The 21,011-nt window shown below is 52.2% G+C and overlaps 8 protein-coding genes across 8 annotated transcripts; 3 read left to right on the top strand and 5 right to left on the bottom strand.

Moving 5' to 3' along the window:
* Nucleotides 1-722: 722 nt before the first annotated feature.
* On the top strand, nt 723-3,637 carry K460DRAFT_309155 (uncharacterized protein). The gene is made up of 4 exons (XM_040930121.1): nt 723-1,423; nt 1,488-2,207; nt 2,264-3,153; nt 3,215-3,637. The coding sequence occupies exons 1-4, from the start codon at nt 781-783 to the stop codon at nt 3,425-3,427; spliced, it is 2,466 nt and encodes an 821-aa protein (XP_040791189.1). The 5' UTR covers nt 723-780; the 3' UTR covers nt 3,428-3,637.
* K460DRAFT_427813 (uncharacterized protein) lies at nt 3,209-4,495 on the bottom strand (the record flags this gene model as incomplete). Its single annotated transcript, XM_040938278.1, has 2 exons — nt 3,209-3,813; nt 3,866-4,495. 2 exons carry the CDS (start codon nt 4,493-4,495, stop codon nt 3,664-3,666), a joined length of 780 nt encoding a protein of 259 aa, XP_040791188.1. The 3' UTR covers nt 3,209-3,663.
* A 983-nt stretch (nt 4,496-5,478) lies between these two features.
* Nucleotides 5,479-5,970, bottom strand: K460DRAFT_266142 (uncharacterized protein; the record flags this gene model as incomplete). The annotated part of the gene is made up of 1 exon (XM_040927504.1): nt 5,479-5,970. A coding segment is annotated over one exon (492 nt), but the record flags the coding sequence as incomplete, so codon positions are not given.
* Nucleotides 5,971-7,192: 1,222 nt separating this feature from the next.
* On the top strand, nt 7,193-10,062 carry K460DRAFT_415160 (ankyrin; the record flags this gene model as incomplete). Its single annotated transcript, XM_040937722.1, has 2 exons — nt 7,193-7,274; nt 7,321-10,062. The coding sequence occupies 2 exons, from the start codon at nt 7,193-7,195 to the stop codon at nt 9,993-9,995; spliced, it is 2,757 nt and encodes a 918-aa protein (XP_040791186.1). The 3' UTR covers nt 9,996-10,062.
* A 45-nt stretch (nt 10,063-10,107) lies between these two features.
* K460DRAFT_364617 (uncharacterized protein) lies at nt 10,108-11,739 on the top strand. Its single transcript, XM_040933035.1, has one exon. It carries the CDS (start codon nt 10,362-10,364, stop codon nt 11,583-11,585), a length of 1,224 nt encoding a protein of 407 aa, XP_040791185.1. The 5' UTR covers nt 10,108-10,361; the 3' UTR covers nt 11,586-11,739.
* A 507-nt stretch (nt 11,740-12,246) lies between these two features.
* K460DRAFT_353582 (uncharacterized protein) lies at nt 12,247-14,240 on the bottom strand (the record flags this gene model as incomplete). Its single annotated transcript, XM_040931726.1, has 2 exons — nt 12,247-12,258; nt 12,309-14,240. 2 exons carry the CDS (start codon nt 14,238-14,240, stop codon nt 12,247-12,249), a joined length of 1,944 nt encoding a protein of 647 aa, XP_040791184.1.
* A 2,195-nt stretch (nt 14,241-16,435) lies between these two features.
* K460DRAFT_279974 (RmlC-like cupin) lies at nt 16,436-17,049 on the bottom strand (the record flags this gene model as incomplete). The annotated part of the gene is made up of 2 exons (XM_040928372.1): nt 16,436-16,759; nt 16,867-17,049. 2 exons carry the CDS (start codon nt 17,047-17,049, stop codon nt 16,436-16,438), a joined length of 507 nt encoding a protein of 168 aa, XP_040791183.1.
* A 1,116-nt stretch (nt 17,050-18,165) lies between these two features.
* Nucleotides 18,166-20,995, bottom strand: K460DRAFT_353580 (P-loop containing nucleoside triphosphate hydrolase protein; the record flags this gene model as incomplete). The annotated part of the gene is made up of 3 exons (XM_040931725.1): nt 18,166-18,627; nt 18,675-20,579; nt 20,984-20,995. The coding sequence occupies 3 exons, from the start codon at nt 20,993-20,995 to the stop codon at nt 18,166-18,168; spliced, it is 2,379 nt and encodes a 792-aa protein (XP_040791182.1).
* Nucleotides 20,996-21,011: the final 16 nt, after the last annotated feature.

Genomic DNA, 21,011 nt, shown 5'->3' with positions numbered 1-21,011 from the left:
CCCAGGATATACCTTCCCTTTGATGAAGATTGAACTTCTGGTCTTGCTTTATCGAGACTGTCTTCCCTTCCGCTCTCTAAGAATCACACGCATGGGTAAGATGGTACTTGGGGTCATATCGAGGGTGCCTCTATCCTACTAGTATGTGCGGTCACAATAACACCAGTGGCGGGCAAGAAACTGAGCTTCAGGCTGGAGACGTGATTGTGCGTCCTGCAGGGACAGCACGTTACAATACCCAGAACACCAAGATATAGATACGTGACCTGCCGGGACTGAATGACTGAATCCGTATACCCACCTTGCCTCTCTCATCTCAACGCTTAGCCCATTTCTCCCTCTTCAAATTAACCCCACAGACAAGAGCAGCCAAATTATTCCATCCCGACCACAGAAACTGGTTCGTCGCCACAGGAGAGTGGACAGTGAGTCACTCCCTGACTGGGAAGATGACATGCTGACTGGTTGATAGCAGCGGCTTCAAGTTTCTCAATGAAACAGACTCAATAGGCTTACATAGACATTCGCGATCTGATATAATTCTCCATTTGGCCAATTTGCTTGCCCCATACATTCCTTACCCCAGGTGGTAAGTGCTCAACAATAGAACCGCCCACATGGGTGGTAAGGCGTACTTGACATGCGACCTTCCCTAAATGAGTTAGTACGGCACTAAATGTCATCGTGGTGGCAGGCGCCACTTGCAACAAACGTTCGGCACTCAGATCCTCACGCCTGGGCATGCACAGTCGTCGACAGTGCCCTTAACCTCCATTCATCATGGACACCGCAGCGACTGGGTTTCCGGACTCCCTGGATCTATCCCTGCTCTCTACCTCCCAGAACGACTTCTTCGGGCCGGATCACGCCTTGAACGATGGCGGCTTGGCTGGATTATCGGAGGCTTTGGAAGCGGCCCAAGCTGCACCTAATAATACCGATGACATTTGGACACTTGATCTTGCGCTGCAGAGTCTCTCAAATAGCTCTACTGCAGACTCATCCCCTTTCATCCCCAGCACTCCAGTTACCCGGCCCAAGCTTGGCAGCCGTTTCTCCAGACATGTCATCCGTATACTGCAGAACTGGCTCGCTGTTCATCAGCACCATCCATACCCTAACGATGTTGAAATGAACCTCCTTCAAGATCAGACCGGCCTAAACAAAGCGCAGCTCACCAACTGGTTTGCCAACGCTCGACGCCGTGGCAAAGTGCAGTATATTCGGCCTGCATCACCCCACGTACGAGATGTTTCAACTAATCCCATTGACGTTATTCCACGGCCTGGTACACCAGCATTCAGACAAGCTTCACAATCAAAGGATCCTATGCAGCGCTGGGTGGATTCACCACCTGAACATGAGCCCGCTGCCGTTCATGATATCGCTCGTGCAATGGCATCGAGTTCGAGCAAGTCGTCGCGTACGTTCACGTGTTGCTTTCATATCCACTGTTGTTGATATACTAATACTGAACCTTGCTCTAGGCGAAAACGATCTCGACTACACGCCCTATGAATCGTGGCGATCTCCCCACGCAAGATCGTCGGCGAGTAGCGCTGGCACATCGCAGTCTAGTGATTTCTCGACCCTCCATTCCTCGGGATCGCAGTCTTCGCTCCAAATGCGTCGGCCACCTCGAAGGAAGCGCGCCAACAGGCGTCGACGTATTGTGAATGAGCCGACCGCAAACCCCAGCATGCCCTACCAATGTACCTTTTGTACTGAAGTCTTCAAGACCAAGTTTGACTGGCAGCGCCACGAAAAATCGCTTCATTTACCCCTAGAGCAGTGGGTATGTTCTCTTCACGGACCTCGTGCCCCAAAGGAACAGATAGCGGAGCTCTGCTGCGTCTTCTGTGGTGATGCCGCGCCCGATGATGCCCACATCGAGGCACACCATTACTCTGCTTGCCAAGAGCGGAGCCTTGCGGAGCGCACATTCCATCGGAAAGATCACCTCGTCCAACATCTGCGATTAGTCCACAGCACCAAGTTCGCAGCGTGGTCAATGGCCAAATGGATGCTTCCTATGCCCAACATCAATTCAAGATGCGGGTTTTGTGGAACTATGATCAGCACGTGGATAGAAAGGACAGACCATATCGCTGAACATTTCAAGGATGGTGCCACGATGGCAGACTGGCACGGCGACTGGGGCTTTGACGATGCTATAGTGAACATGGTTGAGAGTGCTGTTCCACCATGTATGTGTGCCGTTCAAAGGTATACCATTGGCTCTGGGCTAACCAGATCGCTATAGACTTCATCAACCACGAGCGAAATACGCTTATTCCCATGAAGGCTAGTGACCCATCTTGGGGCTCCCCACCGAACGCCTATGAGCTACTCAAAGTCGAGATTGAATTCTTCGTCAGAAATTACTTTGATAGAACTGGGCAGTTGCCCACAAACGACGCCATGCAGCTTGAAGCGTGCCGCATCATCTTTGCGGCCGAATCAACTCCAGGATCTAATATGGAAACGGCCCAAGGCTTTTCATGGCTGCGCGACTTGATCATGTCCTCTCCCGAATTGACAAGAGAAGCCAGGTTTGGACCGATAAGAACAGCTAGTGAAAGCAGGCATTCGCCCCTCAAGATCAATGGCAAGCATCATCTATTCGAGCAGTGTCCTCTCGAAGCTCATCTTCAAGCGTACATCACAGGGCAGCATTTGGTAGACGAAGGACTTGATGACGGGAAAATTCACAAAGAGGCTTGCGATATTGTTAGGCGAATGGAGACAGCATCACACACGCCATCCGACATCTTCGCAAACTGGATAGTTAAAGGCATTTTCGGCTCAAGCACGGACTGGCTTTCCAACTTCAAAGAACGAGTAGGCGTATCCGATACCATTGGCAGGCATAGCATGGATGCGGAGCTGCCAACAAGGCTAGGCTGGGATATGCAATGGCCGCCAACATCGCTCTTTCTGCTCCCGGCATCAATCGCAAATGCAACTAATCCTTTGACAAAAGCTCATAACCCAAACCAATCTTCAACCACCTCTTCCGGAGAAGCTCTTACGCTATCCACAGCGATCGCGGAGTATGGAACAGACACACGGCGGAGCGGATATTTACCAGATGACACAAACTTCTACCGTGCACTCGACAGCGACCTCAGGCGCTGGGTAGCGGCGACCATGGTACGTGCCTATATATGAATTGCTGAGACACACGCTGACTTCATACCCTCACTGTTTGCAGTCTCCGAATAACCCGAACTCCCACGTGCCATCTGATGAAGAGATACAGCATCAGGCCAGATGGATCGTGTACGACGGTGATGACGCTTGGAATCAGACGCCGGCGGATTCTGCGGAGTGGTTGTGGCAATTCAAGCGTAACGTTGGGATCTTGAGGGAGGTTGATACATTTAACCCCCAAGAGCTTAGCGGATCCTATGTTCGGCGAAATTGAAGTTGTGATTTTCAAGAGACATGATTTTATGGTCTAGTAACTAGGGGAATTCCATTAGCCTACCTCCCTTCTTGTATTCATGTGCCAGGAGCCCAATCGTCATTTCGCCTCGAGCTATTCCCTACTTCGTCCCACATCGTCTCTCTGTCTCTCTCTCTCTCTTTTCCTACCTTCTTCCCCATCATCCCGTGGCCGCTTCAGAAACCCTCCTCGCACAATCCCTTGCACTGCGGTGCCTACTCGGGCCCACTCGCTGACGTAGAAGTTGACCGAGTTTTAAGGATTCCGTAATATTCCTCATCAAAGCTGGCGGGGAAAATTCGAACATTGCGAGGAATGCCACCAGGACCTTTTGGACCAGTGTCCACTGAAGCCGTCACACCATGCTAGCGGCCAATTTATACTGTCCGACAAAACGTCTGAGAGTGTTCCCCTTACTGCATGGTGCAATAACATAACGAAGACTACCCAGTCACCCCATGATACTTTGTGAGAGACTTTTCCGACACGTATATTGATTTCCGTGGCGGGGTTAGCCTGGCAGTAGGCTGCAAACTGGTCGGTGCACAGGCGTGTGAGCCCGAGTTGCTTAGTGACAGTCTCGAGTCGGGGCCCGCGGTATTTGTGGGCCCAAGATACGTGTCGGTATGTTATGGTCACTTTCTTGATACGTTGGAGGTGCATTTTGGAACATTCGTAGAAGACGAATTGCTGGAAGAGCGCGACGCCAGTTTTGTGTCGGGTGCCGTGGAAAGTTACGTCGTTGTAGCGAAGTCCTAGGCCGGCTGTCTCTGAATGCAATAGTCGACATACGAACTTTAGCTGATTGGCGTCGTGCTTGGCTCCCTTGTTGTCACCGGCGTGGAAGTATCCCGATCCACCTGCGAGCCTGGAGGTGGGTATACCGTTTATGACGAGTCCGCCAACTTCGGTCAATGCGTATTCGTAGATCAGGTCCCTCAGCTCGCGGGGCAGTTCGAATAGCAGGCATCGAGGTTCGGGTGTCTCCATGGCCTTGAGCGCAATAGGCGTAAGAGTGTGAGCGTTTGGCGTCTGTGAGTCGTGCATTGGTGGATTCGCCTGCTCACGTTGAGAAAGAGGTGAGTTATAGAAGAAAGGTGGTTTTATCTTTCACTCAAGTCTAGGGAAGACTAACTTGTTGCGTGCAAATCATACTCGAACCATTGGATACAACAAACCTATCCTGCAAACCGCAACGTCATCGCAAGACCTCCACTCCCAATAACAAGACTAGCGATAACTTTAAACATTTCTTTTAGAGCGGGTGCTTTTATTTGTGCAAGACTCGAAGACGCGATAAATAGAGAAGTGGATGAGGGTTGTTATGGTAGGTTGTGTTAAAGATAGAACAGAGAGAACCAGAACAGGTGCCAAAGGAGTGTCTTAGAGGATGATGATCATCAGCACCAACTTCCAGGGAGGCTCGTGTCCCAATAGTGCTACCAGTTGATCACGTTATTTGTAGTACACGGAGCCCTTTTGTTGAATAAATCCTCTTGGATCGTGGAGATTTGCTATTTACTTGTGGAGATGAAAGGGTTCAAAACATGTGACAGTCTTCTAGACCTTCCCCTTCGTTCTCTACCACAAGCCACGCGCCTTGCTACAGACGCCATAATGTCAGGCATGCCTCTGATCCCGGCGCTCTAGTGTACTAGTTCGCTAGAATTACATGCTGATATGCCAATGATTAATGTTAAATACTGAGAAGATGCCGCAATATTGCACAAAAGATATCCTGCTTGATGGTAGCACTGCGAAACCCGCAGCCACCTTCATATATGGGCCAGGATACAGAAACTGCAGAAAAGGGGTATTTCGAATGTGACCGCTGAACAACCAAAAGGGGCGTTCATAATAATAGGGCGGCAAAGAAGTGGAATGTATCGAGAGAAGTGTCCGCGATTTCAGTATCCGCTTAACTGAGTGTGTAAGCGCGGGCCAGGAAAGAATCAAGTCAGAGTAACAACATCACAATGATGCTGCCCTGCCCGTTGGGAGAGTGTACTCACCGATCACCGATAACCGCCTCGCCGGCTGCCTCTCCTTGCACGGTATTCGTCATGCTCCTCAATCACCTCGACCACATCATCGCCCGGTACTCGGTGTCGCTCTTCCACGATGACGCTCCGCGCCCTCGTTGGCGGCCGCCTCTCGTCAACAATGATTTGCGATCGCGTACCAGACCTCCTTGGACTCCTACTGACTTCGCGCACTTCCTGGCGACGACTCGCTCTCGACCGTCCTCCATGTGAATTCCGGCGTGGTCTGCGCACTACAATCTCTTCCTCCCCTGCCATGGCTGTTGTTGTCCCCGTCCTGGTGTTGCCGTTGATGAGCGTGTAGAGCAGCCAGACTACAAGTAGGAAACCGGCGACGCTGCCCAAAACAAGGCCGACGACGGTACCAGGCTGTGGTCCTGACACGTTGTAGTAGGTGGGTATTATGCCAGGCTGTATCACCATCTGTTGTCGCTTGGCGACGGGCTGTGCCCGGGGCGCAAGGCTGTCTAATTGCGCTGCTATCGCATTGTAGAAGGGTTCGCGTACTGCAGGCATCGTGGTTACTGGTGGGAGCGACGGAGTCGCGGAGTGCGCGCGAAGCAGCAGCAGTAGTAGTAGGAGTGGCGCTATGGTATTGAGTGTTTGGGATCGCCGTCGCTGGGGGGAACTGCGGTTCCTGTTTGTTGTGGACCGGATGTGCCGGCGCTAGTTGTGAGGGGCAGGCTTGCGATGCGATGCGCAAGATAGAGAGCGTCAGGAAGTTTAAGTTGCAATTGTCCCGTAGGCAACGAAGATGAGCGAGGGTAAAGGTAGAAGGAAAGCAAGCAAGCGCTGGCGTGGTGAGATTGGACACTGCAATGCGTTGGTGGACGACGCCGCCCTGATGCAATTGCTCCTTCCCCAAGGTGGCTGGGGCCAATAATCGGGAGGCTGCACCGACAACATCCACCACCCACCTGGCTATTAATTAGCACACGCGGTATTGCTCCAAGGATGCCTCGGCTACGCTTCTAGGCACCTGTAAACAAGCAGACCTATTTACCTGTTTCGTATAACATACATGACACGGTAAAACAAAGCGTCAGCAGCAATCCCACGGAGCGCGTCTTCCTCCAGGGGCGTTCCGCAGCTACGTACCGTACCGGAGGTGATACGATACCACTTCAACATGTCGCATGTTGTGCATGATCAGTTTCTTCACTCGCTTTCAGTCTCATCGTTCTCCTATTTTTCCTTTTACACCGCATCAAGCTTATTCTATGCCGACTGCAATGGGTGTAGCCTCTAGTTTCCAAGCCGTAGCACCCTGTCGCGCTCCCACGTGAGCCGCTTCTTTGTGGCTCCAGGAAAGCCGATTGCAAGAAACAGCGTGTCACGCCAACAGAGTTGGATACAGTATATTCTCGTCTCTTCTAGCCGTGAACACTTCGCTAGAGGCGGGCTTTTCCGTCCATCTAGATTGATCTCCTGGTGAAGGCGCATACCGGACACCTACTGGTCAGGGTGACCAACAATATTGTGATACTGATGACTTCACCGACACTTGATTCCCTTTTCATTCGAGCTTTGTCTGCGGGTAACAGCTTGGCTGTTTGTGTGTGAGGCAAATCGCAATCTACCTTCACACCATGTGGTCGCCATCGTCAGCACCACAGGCCATATGTGAGGCTACTTAAGGTGAAGCGGCTAGACTTTCCTTTACTCACCACAGGCAAAGCCGCACCCCACCGGACTCTGGAACATGTCGACCAAGCCGGTTCTCAGGAACAGTCTTCGTCTAAACAGTCCGTACCCAGTGATCAATACGTCTGCTGGCGATCGAGGTTCGATCTTTGAGCTCATTGTTGTAACACCAGCTGACTGCTCTAGATCTATCTGAACATGCAAGCATACAGCACAGCTTGAAGATACTGGAACCTTTTGATCAGTCGCAATACGAGACATTGCTGAAGGCCTCCAGAGGAGGACACACAGGCCAAGAATGGATACGAGACGTCGCCGCATACAAGACTTGGATCGAACACGAAGACCACGTCCCCCTACAGGAAATCCGTCACGGCCTTCGCCTTTCGGTTTCCGGAGGACCCGAAGTCGGCAAGACCTCGCTAGCTTTGTTCATCATTGACGAACTCAAAAGCTTCAGCGCACGAAGTGATACGAACATCCAAGTGCTCTACTTTTTCTGTCATCTCCCGGACAGGAACTACAATAGCGCCAGCGCCATATTGAAGGGTTTGTTCCTTCAGTTGGTGCAACAACGACCAGATCTGACTACAGAGTTCTGTGATTGGCTCTGTGCGTACGATAGCCGCTCCAAATACCTATACAATCCTACTGCTTTATGGGACATGTTTCGATCTGCGTTGAAAGGCGACGACGCAGGGACAACGTATTGCATGATCGATGGGCTGCACGAATGCGATGCGGATAGTGCTAGGACCATCGAGCAGCTAATAACGAGACCTTTCCCATTTGAAGGTTGTTTGGAAAATGAGCCTAGGCTAAAGGTCATGATTACAAGCCGCTCCGCCATTGCTTCAAGTCACTTTGGAAAGGTTGAACTGAATGAGCAGAACACAGGTGGGTCAGACACGCCCAACCAGAAGCTCACAAAGATCAATGGTTATCTTCGCGATCTGGATACAAAAAGGGGTACATGTCTTCATACGCTAGACGTAATTGCGGCGTATCGACATCCACCAACTACGGCTCTATTGCAGTCCTATTTCAATGAATCATACGAGGACATCGAGATGCGCGTCCAACTATGTCAGCCTTTTATCCGGACCGATCGCGCCCAAGGACTTCAATTCAACACCACGGACTTCTGGCTTCGATTTTCGAACCCGAACAGGAACGCTGCCCAGGCCATTCACAAGAAGCTAGCTCAAATCTGCTTGAGTGTTATCGACCGAAAGATCTCCCAGATTGATATGGAAGAACTTGAGCGCGGGACCTCGATGGAACTTCCGGCAGACGTACGATATGCGGTCTTGTTTTGGGCTGATCACGTGAGGCTTTCGCAAGATGCTACGAATGGCCTCTTATACTGCATCACTGCTACGTTCAGTCGTAATTCAACAAACCTGGAGAAATGGTGGATCATATACCTGCAGGAGTATTTTTCCATCTCTCAGCAGGATACCTGGCGACAACACCATACCACCGTGCTCCACCTCGTTGCGTTATTTGGTCTCCATAGGATTCTGCAAACAGCTGTCATCAGTGGGCGCTGGCCTCGGCTAGTAAATTACCTAGATATGAAAGACTGTCTGGGCATGGATCCCCTCTCAGTCGCTGTCTCGCAAAAGCACGCAGAAATTGCGGAACTCCTAGTATCCAACGGCACAGGGGTCACTTTTACACACTGCGTTATCGCTGCCGGCTCAAATCTGCAGCTTGCCAGACTTGTTTTTCGGACATATGTTGAAACTGAGCATAGGAGAACCCCGCAAGGCCCGCAACGTATTGATATTGTCGATGCCTTGCAGAGAGCTGTCGTTAGCGGAGACGAACGCCTTGTCTCCTGCACGATCAAATTCCTTCAAGACGTTAGTCCACGAAGTTTTCCTTGGAACGAAATCGACTCCCTCATGTACGTGATCAACTCAGGGCAACGCCACCTGCTCACGCCACTTCTTGCAATCACAAACCTCGAAACTACCGCCGAAGAGCTCATCGAATTCGCGGCAGAGGAGCACGAAGAGGTTATCCTTGCGGATCTGATGGCCATGCCAAAGATCCGAAGCATCATCGAGAAGCAGAAACTCACACTTGTCAAGCCTCTGAACCTAGCTCTCACATACAAGTGTCCGTTAATGGTAGACCGGCTCATGTCTGATAGGAATGTTGCCTACGAAGACGATCATTACCGAACACCCTTTCAGGTCGCTACTCGATTTGCGAACCACCAGACCCTTTGTCGATTTTTACAGCATCCAAAGTTCTTGTTCAATCGTGGATCCGTTGAAGAAGGTGTTGCGCTCAACGTCCTACTACACAAGGACAAAATCGACAATGAATTACCACTCATAAACCTGAGGCAAATCCTCGAGCGTGGTGCGAGAATGCGCTACCAACATTTCGGCATCACTGCACTCCACGTCGCCGCTGAGCTCGGTCGGGCGCCAGTCATGGAAGTGCTTTTGGAGAAGATGTCTGAGAAAGAGATCAAGGCAGATATCGACCGACAACCTTCTAGTCGCCATGGCCACGACCGGGATGACAAGACCGCGCTCGCGATTGCGGCAGTGAAAGGTCACTATGAGATCGTGCGACTACTTCTACTTAGAGGTGCAGACATGGATATCAAGGATAGGCTCGGGAATACTGTGACGGAGTTGGCGGAAGCAGAAGGGCATGCTGAGATTGTCCAGCTGCTGGAAAAGGTAAAGAGAAGGGGAGTCGCGGCAGCGAGGGAGGTACGGAAAGGTGAAGCTGATGGAGCTTCACGAGAAGATGGATTGGAGGAACAGAACGACACGGAAGAAGAAAAGGGTGGGGGTAGGAGCAGGAGGAAGGGCAAGGGCAAGGCTAGGCAATGATATGGGCCGAGCGATTGAGCACATGTGTCGCGACTGAGTCACGTCTAGGTCACTCACAGAAATCATGGATGAAAGCTTCTTTTAATCTTCCAATGTTTGGCCTTTCTGCTATCGCTGTAGACATTAGGTTGGTGATAGCTGCGTACTGTCAAGCGGGCCCCGTGACCACTTTCACTGATCCGACAACTCTGGCGTCACTCTCACCTGCAGATAAAAAGAGAGTCTTTTCGTACTTCCTGGCTGAACATAAGCAATCAACGGAAGTGTCAAACGACTATCGACTACTACCGCCAATACACGTCGACGCTTTACCACAGACCCATCATTAACCTCGCGTCCTCCATCACCGTACTTCCGCCTCTCATCATGGCCAACGCGACCCGCCCTTTTGCCCTATTGAAACTCCCCAATGAGATCCTCCTCCAGATCGCTCTCAACCTTTCCGGAAGCGTCAAGCAGCCCGACCCGCAGGCTGATCTGCTGAGCTTCGCCTTGACATGCAAGCAGTTGGCGCCGCTCGCTCGGGAGTCACTATGCCATGCGCCAATCCTACAGTCGCGCAAGATCCACATGCTACTGAAGAGTCTCTATACCTACCCGAACCTACGGACAAAGACAAGAAGCCTCACGATCGAAACGAGGGAGTCGCGAGGCCTGCAGGAGCTGCCAACACCTCTCCCTGGGCTTGAGCCGGGCCTGCTGTGGCAATCTATCTGCGAGATTCACACACTGTCCATCGATAAAGAGACGCAAGAGTGGTGGATAGCCGACCTCAAGGCGACTAGTTTCACGTTCCCCGGCCCTCTGCTCTGCCTCCTCATCGCCTTACTGCCTCATCTCAAAGAGCTATATCTCGGCGGATCCTCGCTGTGCAACTTCCCTCTCTTCCGCAACATGCTGCCAGCGCTCGACGACATCAACGGCCTCCAGATCCCCTTTCTCCTCACCCAGATATCAAACTGGGATCACCCGAACCTAAGCTGCGTGATGAACATGTTAAGCTCCCGACTCACGGTCCTCGAATTGCCAAACGACTTCCGCATCTCGACTAATGCGAATGCATGGCAGGTAGCAGAGGCACGCGGGATACCCACGTACTTCCCGGAGCTGCGCAGACTCATCCTGCCGTCGAACGCCGTCGTCAGCAAGCCCTGCCAGGAGATAATCCCTAGCAAGCTAGAAAGCCTAGTGCTCACGGACGCGAGGGTACCTGAGATAGACGCCTGGCTCACCAGCGTCGCACGCTCTAAGAAACAGCTCTTTCCTTGCCTGCGCAAGGTCGCTCTGTACTATCGATACAAGGCACCTCCCGCCCCTCAGCCTTTCCTCCAGTCCATAGCTGCTGCAGGGCTAGACTATTCCGAGTACCGACCCAGCTGCTGTCTTCGCATAGTCGACGCGTTCTGGCATCCGTGGATGTACACGGCTGATGAGATCGATGCGTCGGTGCAGACCATGCATGACGACTTCCAGAAGGATCTCGATCGGGAAAACGCCAAACATCAGCTGAAGGTGGAAAGGGAGAGGGCTCGTTTGCTGGACAAGTGCTTGCTTGCATTGCGGGACCTCTTTTCGGAGGATCCTATGTAGCGTTACTTTAGTTGGAAAAAAGGACTTGGCGCTTAGTGTGGAGTTTTGTACATCGCAAGGATCAGCGTAGTTGAACTGCTGCACAAACCTAGACACGTTCAAATAGAGTTGAGAAACCCACCCACCCGGGCGGTTTTCGCCTGATGGTGTTGGCTAGGATGCGCCTCGCTCGCGTGGGCGATCTACACTGCGGCGGTCCCCACTCGTGTCGATGAAGATCGTTGGTGGTGAGTGGATTTTAAACGAATTAGGGAAGTGGAGCGACGGAACTTTTAGGATAATAGCACCATAAGATAGGTATCAATCTTAGGCAAGGTGTGCAACGTGCAGATAAGGAACAAATCATTCTCCAATATGGTTTCTATTCTGCTACCAACTACAACAGTTGTATATAAACAAGACTAATTAAAGCGAACGCAATGCTGCTGCGCAATGTATGCCAAAATATCAGAACACCTCCCATTATTCTAAACGCCATGCTCTTGTGCATATAAACCCAGATACGCAAGGGTACTATCAAAAGACTATGGCCGCCCAGGTTTTGTCTAGTTGACGCCTTTTGTCCAGCGCCGTGGCGATGATGGTAACGATAAGGAATACGCGGATGAAGGAAACAAGATGGAAAGAGTTATATACATGTGGTCGAGTCGCAAGGCGGAGTCTACCAAGTTTCCTACGAACATGTTAGCGACGGTCCCTGATTTGTGAAAGGGGTAGACTTACGGCAATGTACTGCCCATCCTCCCGCTTCTTCGCCCAAAACTCCTCAGCCTGGGATCGGCTGATGTTCCCCTTTGCCATGGCGACTTCAATGAGGCTCTCCTCAACACCTTCGCCCATGCCCTTGCTAGAGCCACAGACGAAGATGCGTCCATCAAGAGCGTTGATGACGAACCAGACAATATCAGCCTGAACGCGCACTTCATCTTGGACGTATTTGACCTCGTTGGATTCACCCACTTTGACCTTGCGGCTTTGTACGACCTTCTTGATCTCGCGCTCGTGATCACCGAGCTCGCCAGAGTACAGCTCATCGAGCATGGAATCGCGGACACCCTGGATCAGCCAGATCTTGTTCGCGCAGTTGGCGTTCTTGAGCCTGTTCAGAATGAAGCCACGGAAGGGAGCCATACCAACACCAGCACCGATGAGTACCATTGGGCCCTCGCCACCGAATTGCTTCGAAAGTGGGTTGGACATGAGCCCTCGGAACAAGGGAATGCGAAGATCGAGGATGCTACGGGGATCGATGCCTTCGTTTTCAGCGGAAACAAAGGCAGAGGCCATGCGTTCCATGAAGCCACTCCCAACGCCTGTTCGCGTGGCGCCATTGGCGTGCCAGTCGGGTGTTTCGTGAATAGTCACAGCCATCTCGATGAGGCGGCGATTCCCAGGGAGGCCAGGGCGTGCCGACGAGATGTGGGGATCGTTCGAAAGCGAGTAGAAACGTGGCATGAGCTGGGTGAGGACAGAGAGGAGGGCAGGTAGTGGTGGCTTGGATGAGGGGAACGCACTCAACATTTGAGGAACAGTGATGTGAGCTGTTGTACGGAGGTCGCAAAAGGCCGCTTGTCCTTGGGCTGAGCAGAGGTATGTGAGGATCTTCTGCTCGTTGGGCGCATCAGAGTATTCGGCCATGACGCGGAGAAGATTCTTGGTGGGTGGGTGGGACTGGATGTCTGTACACCAGGTTAACAGTTCACGACGCGTTGTGACGAGCTCGCGTGCTTGATCCTCTCCCCAGATTGTAGGCCATCGTCCTGTTGTCGTCTTCAACGTGACGGGCTTATCACGAACGAACTTGGGAATGCAGAGGATGTCGAAGAGTTCGTCTACTATCGCCTGTGAGTTTGGCGGACAGACGCCGACGGCACCGCCAACCTTGAAATCGACACCTCCCTCATCAGGGTAGTCAGTGACGTCGACGTCGAAGTGGATCGTCCTCTTCTCGGCGCCGGGCTTGGTGAGCTCGCGTGCGTGGTAGAGCGGTGCGGAGTAGACGTCGTATGGCGGATGTGGCTGGACGTACTTGGGTGGCATCTTATGCACCTCGGAGACGTAGGAGTCATGCTTGGACGGAAGAGGCTCGAAGGACATGTTGACTGGCGGCAGTGGGGTTGTGTCCGTGAGTAGGCTGTCGAGGGAAAGAGGGCCCAGGCGCAGGTTGAGGCTTCTGAAGGCATCGTTATCGGGGATGACGACGGGCACGAAGTCGGATGCCGACGTGTCTGGCTGCAGTGTCTTTAGTAGGCAGCATCCACCGCCGCAGCATTGGCTGATGAGCTTTGTAGCCGTCTCTCCATCGCCCAGTATGCGTCTGATGTCGGTGGGGCTGTCTGAGATCAAGGTGGTAGAGGCGCGTCTCGGTCGCGTCTGGCCTGGAAAATTGACAGCAGCGGCTGGAAGGTCCTGCAGCTTGTCGACGACCTCGTCTACGGCGTGGTCGGGCTCGGTTACAGGCGTCATGGGTGCCTCAGAGTCGTCGCTGCTGTTGGTGCTCCATACTATGGAATCACCCGAGGATTTGGGCGACGTCTGCTCGGGGTGTGACTGTGACTGTGCTGGGCGCAGCGTGAGCTGGGGCAGCTCTCGTGGTTCGCAGGGAATTGGGTCGTTCGGGTGCGACGTCGACGTCGAGGGTATGGCGTTCGCCATTGTTGGCGAAGTGGCGGCCATGCGAAAAGGTGGGGATGAAAAGTGGTGGAGGAGCGGACGGCGTCTTGTAGAGGCAACGAAAGGGACTAATAGCGGGAGCCATGGTTAGCAAGCCCTTTGTAAAAATCCTGTCATGCGCAGCCGTTCAATGCAGCAGCCAGAAGACGATAGAGTTGATGCACCCTCGCGTCGTTTTGCTTTTGTAAGCCCTCTGATGGCTGCAGGCGGAGGTGGGCGTGGGCATGGGCATGGGCGTCCATCTGATAAAGAGGAAGTGGTTATCAGATGGGGGACGGCAGGGTTGGTCGCTCACCTCGAAATGACGGCACTGTCCGCGGCGGCAGACAAAATTGAAGGAGTGACAGGTGCCTGCTCACCGGGGATGCTGTAATTGGTGACACGGTGAATAAATGGACGAGAAAGAAAGAAGAATGTTGGGGGGGCAGGTTGGGTTGGGCGCCCGAGGAGAGAGCATCAGATATGAGGAAAGAAGATGATGGGGTGACGCTGCCCTTGTGCCTCGAGCTGTGTGGGCGGGCCACTGGACGCCGATCTTGGTAGAGAGGGCTGATGAGATGAGAGATCAATTGCCCACCCTGACCAACTAATCGCCTCTGCTACACCTAACTAATAAATGACTTGTCCGTGGCCGACACACGCTACCGATGGCGGAAGCCGGCCGCCTCTTTTAGTACTGTAAATGGCTCGCTGTCCTGCTTTACCCGGCAACGGTTGTTAGACGTACATGCTGCGCAAGCCCTACGTCCGAGTATACGTCTCTCCTGATATCAAAGCCTCCGCGTCGTCGCCTTCTCCCCGACAGGCTTCCCCTTGCAACCATTCACCTCACCGCCATGTACCCGAGCCGCTATTTTCAGGAGTGGGAGTGCACAACCTCTCACCACAACATGCAACCACGTCCCGTCGTTGAGTGCCGGGCCCTCGGGTGACAATGCGCCGCCGCATCTGATAAGCACTGGTTACGTTACTCTATCCTGGCGGTGAATTCGCAATACCCTGCAGTGATGAGCAGCACAGAAACCCACCAGACGGCCAAGTCCTGCCCCTTCACCGGAGCCAATCTCCCCTTGTAGAAGCCCTCTCCCGTGCTCCCCGCGCACGCACATCCTAGCCAGTGCAGCCCTATTACGTCGTCCATGTCCAATCTGGTACCAGTGCGATTCAAGACCCCCATCGAGATCCTCCATCATGGACACACTTTTTGGAAACCCCTAATCATGGCTACCATGTCTCTATATTTTGATAGCCTTATGCATGGTACCCTCGTCTACGAATGCCAACGCGTTTGCGTCGCTCTTCGACGCCACCGACCAACGTTGAAACGGTCAGTAGCGGCCCCACAACCACCCACAGCATTGCTCATGTGCTCTGATGTGCATCCTGTCCTGTCATAACCTGGGAATCGGCGACTTTCCCATTCGCCACAGGTAGCTACTCCAGCTCGTGAGATGCTTGTGGGGGGAGAGTGCACTTGGCCGACTTCTTCCTCGAACCATTCCCTCTACCATGTCAACTATGGCCCATGTGTACCAACTAGGCAGTTGAGGTTTCCATATCTGGCCAAGTGCCATGTTCAAGTAGGCTTGGCTTCGCTACGAAACCCTCTTCATCTGATATTGTTGGTAAATTAATGGTTTAAAACATCGAAGGCTCTAGATTCCAAGTTCCATGGCTGCTGCATGTAGAAATGCTTTTCGGGCATGATCTACGTTCCCTACTCCACCACATAGCCTTTATCGTTGCATACCAAACCCTACTTTAGAATATTAAAAAAAAATCCACCCTTGACAATGTCTCCCATGTCTAGTACAAGACATGATATACTAACAACGATTACATTACAAAGCCGCGAAGCCGTCGACGCCCAACAGTGGCCGCATTAGTTCCGTCTGCATACCCGCGCAATGACGCGACATTTAGATTGCCCCACAAGCCTCCGAAATCGCATCGCCTTCTTCCTCTGCGCACTACATGTACCCCATGACCCAGTTAAACATAAACGAGCGAGAATGTGATCGATTAGATAGTTTATGTATCTACCGTTATCTCAACATCAGATAACGGTACATCAGCAGATAAAAAACAGAAGCAACCCATTTTTGACACCACGATAAATAACTACACACGACATTTTATTCGTACAAATCTCTTAATTACAGTCTCCTATTTTTTATCTAGTATTTCCCACTCTCCTTGACCAACCCAGTCTTTTCATTTTCCGTCTTCGCCTTCAACGCCCACTCAGGCGCCTCATCAATCTCATCCTCCTCCGCCTTGTCACCCTCTTCCTTCGTCTTGTGCACGCTCGTCGGCAAGTGCTCAGCAGGGCTATACACAGTGATAAGTTCAAGCGGCTGGTCCCCCCGCGTCACAAACTGATGTTGCGTTCCAGCCGGAACAACCACAACGTCGCCAGCTTGAACTTCCTGGTCTTTTCCCGCTACAGTCGCGAGCCCTTTGCCTGACGTGAAGAGGAGAATTTGGTCAACTGTGTGGACCTTGTGGTGTCGTCAGCATACTACTTGTCTTCCAAGGCCCACCATGTATCGCCCCTCGGTTGTTTGCACGTGTAGTGTAACCGGATTAGACGGGGTTGTCAACATACCTCATCGCCTATGTCACCTCCAACAGGGACTTCCATGGCCACAATCTGGCTATACAACCCTGTATGCAGCACAGTCCTGAAATCTCCAAAAGACCGCTTCTCGCTCATCAAGCCCGGGAAATGTATCATTTCATGCTTGGGTGGAGCATCCTTCCTGTTTCCCGATTTCTTGTACGCCTCCATCTTGGGTTGAGATGCCGCAAGCCTTGAGCCGCTTGAACTGAACTGTCTTTGTGAGCTCGGGAGAGCAACTGTATGGCCCGAGTTGAATGATGAAGCTTTGTGTGGTGTGCTGGTTGAACGAATCAGTCGATAGGACGTGAATTGTGCGGTCTTGAGCATTGGAGAATGGTAACAGCAGCCTGAGGTCTCGTCTGGTTGTTGCCCAGCCGGTATATGTACGCTTGCGTGGTCATGCTCATAGTCATCACTGTGCATCGCGTCCTTATTACGCAGCGTGTGCCGTTCTGGACTTATTCGCTATGTATGACGTCAGGATCGAAATCAAATTCCAGCCTTAGCTGCAATTGACGAGCACACGGCTCGGTTCGTAGAACTAGCAATTTGTTCAGCATCTTGATTGGCAATGTCGTGTGCGTCAGGACAGGGGCGTGTGAGTGGTGTCGTACCTGATGATGTGATGATATGCGGGTACTGACTAAGCTTGTGGCGGCACCAGTTTCGATCTCGTTTTGTGCTGCGAAATGTGTAATGCCTGTAGAACCGCTGACAGATGCAGTTGCATCGAAGGGTAATTCGGCTGGGAGGATGGAAATGTGCTGTTCAACAGCGTCGAGTTACTGCCAAGGGAACGGTCAAGTGCAAACGAACCACACGAAGACATGATAAAGCTAGTAGATAGAAGACGACTACTGTTGAGAGGGGACTATTATACATTTCTTTGGGTAGGCCCTCTTACCTATGGGTACATGGGTACAAGATGATGCGATGCTATCGTGTACGCCTCTTGCATGGTATCCTGAACCGATCGCGTGACGGATTGCTAAAACTCACACCACGCCCGTGCGATGCCAACAATGCAGCCAACCGTTCAGCCTCTGCACACAGTCTCTGTTTCGACCATGACTCCTCGATGAAGTGACGTTCGGGCAAATTCGGAGCGGGTAACTCGAGGATGCCGAGTGTAGATTCTAGTGCCGGTCAACTACGCCTTCTGGTAGCCTATGTCAAGCACGGATGCCGGCGCCGACATGGTCAAAGGTAAGCGGAATTGACGCATGATCTTCGCGTCAATCTTTTCCCTCCTTCCGACATAACCGTATTGTTCACGTCTTTCATTTAGACGCTATTGCGACTCGCCTCTTCTCCAGTCTCCTCCTCTAGCTCCCGCTCAATCTCCTCCAACTCGGTCGGTCTCGGGCTACTTTTGGTGTCCGGCTCGCCTCCATTGAGTTGCCATTCCATGAGCTTGTTGAACGCACCATCGGGATTTGACGTAAGCTCCGCATAAGTGCCCTCTTCCGCCACATGTCCGTCTGCACTGATGCAAATAATCCGATCGGAACGCTTGATCGTCGAAAGCCGATGCGCAATGCTGATCGTCGTGTTGTTTTCCTGAAGAAGTTTGCTCAACGCTTGGTTGACCAGGGTTTCGGATTCGGCGTCTAGAGCACTTGTTGCTTCGTCAAGAATAAGAATGTCGGGCTGCTTGATGAGTGCTCGTGCGATGGCGATGCGTTGCTTCTGACCCCCAGAGAGTTGGGTACCTCTTGCACCAGCGTGGGTTTCAAGGCCGTCGGGCTTATTTTGATTAGCCAAGATCTTGCGTTACATGAGAGAAAACTTACGAAATCACTGATAAATTGGCAGTTGGCCTTTCGAGCAGCGGCCACAATCTCGGCGCGAGTGGCGTGAGGTACACCGTAAGCAATATTCTCTGCAATTGTTCCAGAGAAAAGCACGGGCTCCTGCCCAACGAATCCAATTTTCCTCCTCAACTGTTTCGCGTTGAGTGTGGTAATGTCGCGTCCGTCAATGGTGATAGTTCCAGAATTCGGCACGTAGAAGCGTAGAAGCAAGCTCGCAACCGTGGATTTGCCAGCTCCACTAGGCGCTACGATAGCTACATTCGTACCCTGCTCGACCTTGAAGTTCAAGTCCTTGAAGATCGACACGGCGGGCCTGGTGGGATAGCTGAATGAAACGTTCTTGAACTCGATGGGTCCACGCGCAGACTTAACAGCTGCGCCTTTCGTCGGCGATATGGTGGGGTTGCGGTCTTGAAGTTCGAATAGGCGACTGGCCGCTCCTACGCCCTTCATCATTTCGCCGTAGAAACCTGAAAGGCCCACCATACTTGACCCAGCATATACTGTGTACATCAAGAATGATGTCAGCTCGCCAATAGAGATGACACCGTTCTTAACCATGTTACCTCCGACGTAGAGGATAGCAATGATCGTGAGATTACCCATGAGCCCGGTGCTTCCGTAGAAGCTTGCAGCTACTATAGCTTCCCTTTTACCCAAGGCGAATATCCTCTTGATCTGGCGATTGTAGCGTGCAGCTTCCTGTACTTCTCCTGCGAATGCTTGACTTGTCCTAACGTTCCCCAATCGTTCCTCAGCAATCTTGGTCAGAGTACCTAGATTTTTCTGAATCTTGCGACTAAGGTTTCGTAGTGCGCGTCCGGAGAAGAAAGCCACAATCGCTACAGGCGGGGCAATCAAGGCGAGGATGCCGGTGAGCTTAATACTAACGAAGCCCATCATAGCGAAGCCGGCAGCACCGCTGACCAGCGCGCGAAGCCCGTCGGAGAGGTTCTGTGTAATGCTTTTTCCGACAATGATGGTGTCTGAGCCGAGTCGGGAGATGAGGTCTCCGACCCTGTTCGCGTCGAAGAACTCGGCGTTTTGAACAAAGGTCTTGCGGTAAAGTTGGGATCGTAAGCGAGCAACAATACGCTCTCCGACGATTCGTAGAATGATGATACGGCCAAAGCTAAGTGCAGCTCCACAAGTGAGCACTCCCGCCAGCGCAAAGTAGAAGGTTGTCATGTTCAGCCCGAAGAGCAGTCCATCGGTCTTATCGACATTGGTCGCAGCGTCTAGGATCCTTCCAATAGAGAAAGGAACAGATAGGGAGATGGCTGAACCTAGCAGCAAGAAGATGAATGCCACGGAAAGAGTGCCCATCTCAGGCTTCGCAATCTTGATCAGTCTCCATACCTCCTTTGTCCCACCTGGTGTACTTCCAGAGCCGGTTCCATCTTTGCTCAGCTTTGCGCTCAGGTTGACGTGCTTTGCTTGTGCTGCCTTCTCCGATTTCACAAAGCCGTGCTCAGCTGCTTCCCCTTCCCCATCGTGCTCCTCGACATCCACGAGACCCTTTTCTTTGATTTCATCTCGGTATGACTTGCGCTGCTTTGCTGGCGCCTTTGTCGTAGCTTCTGCTAATATCCTCGAGACATGGAACAGGCGAACAGGCCGTTCTAGTGCATTGCGACGCGTAGTGCCCGCGGTTGTGAATCGAGCGGTCGTTGAGGTGGGAATGAGGCAATTCGGCGTCTGTCTAGAAACAGCGAGTTGCGATGAGGACTTGGTAGCGAGGGATCGTGATATCCTTGGCGCGGTTGACTGTATGCGCTGTTGTATATGTGGAAGGAGAGCTCCAGTCCCCGGGCTTTGCCAGACCTTTGCGGAGAAAGCCAGCGTGCCGCGCATCGCTAAAGGCAGGGGCGTCGGGGCGTCTACCTAATTGTTGAAGTAGATTGGCGCTGTATTGAAGCATTCGACATGGCGATAGACGGTTTGGTAGAGTGAGGGCAGCTCCGAAAGTTGACGAGCGTCTGACAAAAGTTCTCGGCCTCGGTCGTCGATGACGATTCAAGTCCGCCTGCGCGATCGGGCGCGGAACACGTGCCGCCACCGCTCCGATGGATGGGTAATCTATAAGAAGAAAGAAAACGTTCACCACATTCATTTATTAGATCTCGCAATGGAGCTTTGCATGTGCGATGTACACAAATGCTTCGATATTCATCGTGCGAAGATACTGTTCAACATGCACGACGTCACCAATACCGGTACCAGCGCTATCTACCGGTATGGCTCATTGCGCTTCACGACACCCACCCTCACCACAGGACTCTACATACAACGATAAGCATTGTTGTTTCGCAAATC

The sequence above is a fragment of the Cucurbitaria berberidis genome, assembly GCF_010015615.1.
Source record: "Cucurbitaria berberidis CBS 394.84 unplaced genomic scaffold K460scaffold_2, whole genome shotgun sequence".
NCBI classification, from domain to species: Eukaryota; Fungi; Ascomycota; class Dothideomycetes; order Pleosporales; family Cucurbitariaceae; genus Cucurbitaria; species Cucurbitaria berberidis.
Note: the sequence above shows the minus strand (reverse complement) of the source record. Positions and strands in the feature narration are given on the sequence as shown.

What these genes read in the sequence shown, in the direction of transcription:
- K460DRAFT_364617 (XM_040933035.1), top strand. Translation starts at nt 10,362, where the DNA reads ATGGCCAACGCGACCCGCCCTTTTGCCCTATTGAAACTCCCCAATGAG.
- K460DRAFT_309155 (XM_040930121.1), top strand. Translation starts at nt 781, where the DNA reads ATGGACACCGCAGCGACTGGGTTTCCGGACTCCCTGGATCTATCCCTG. An exon ending in GAGTTCGAGCAAGTCGTCGC is followed by an intron (nt 1,424 to 1,487) that starts GTACGTTCACGT and finishes ACCTTGCTCTAG; the next exon opens with GCGAAAACGATCTCGACTAC. An exon ending in TGAGAGTGCTGTTCCACCAT is followed by an intron (nt 2,208 to 2,263) that starts GTATGTGTGCCG and finishes AGATCGCTATAG; the next exon opens with ACTTCATCAACCACGAGCGA.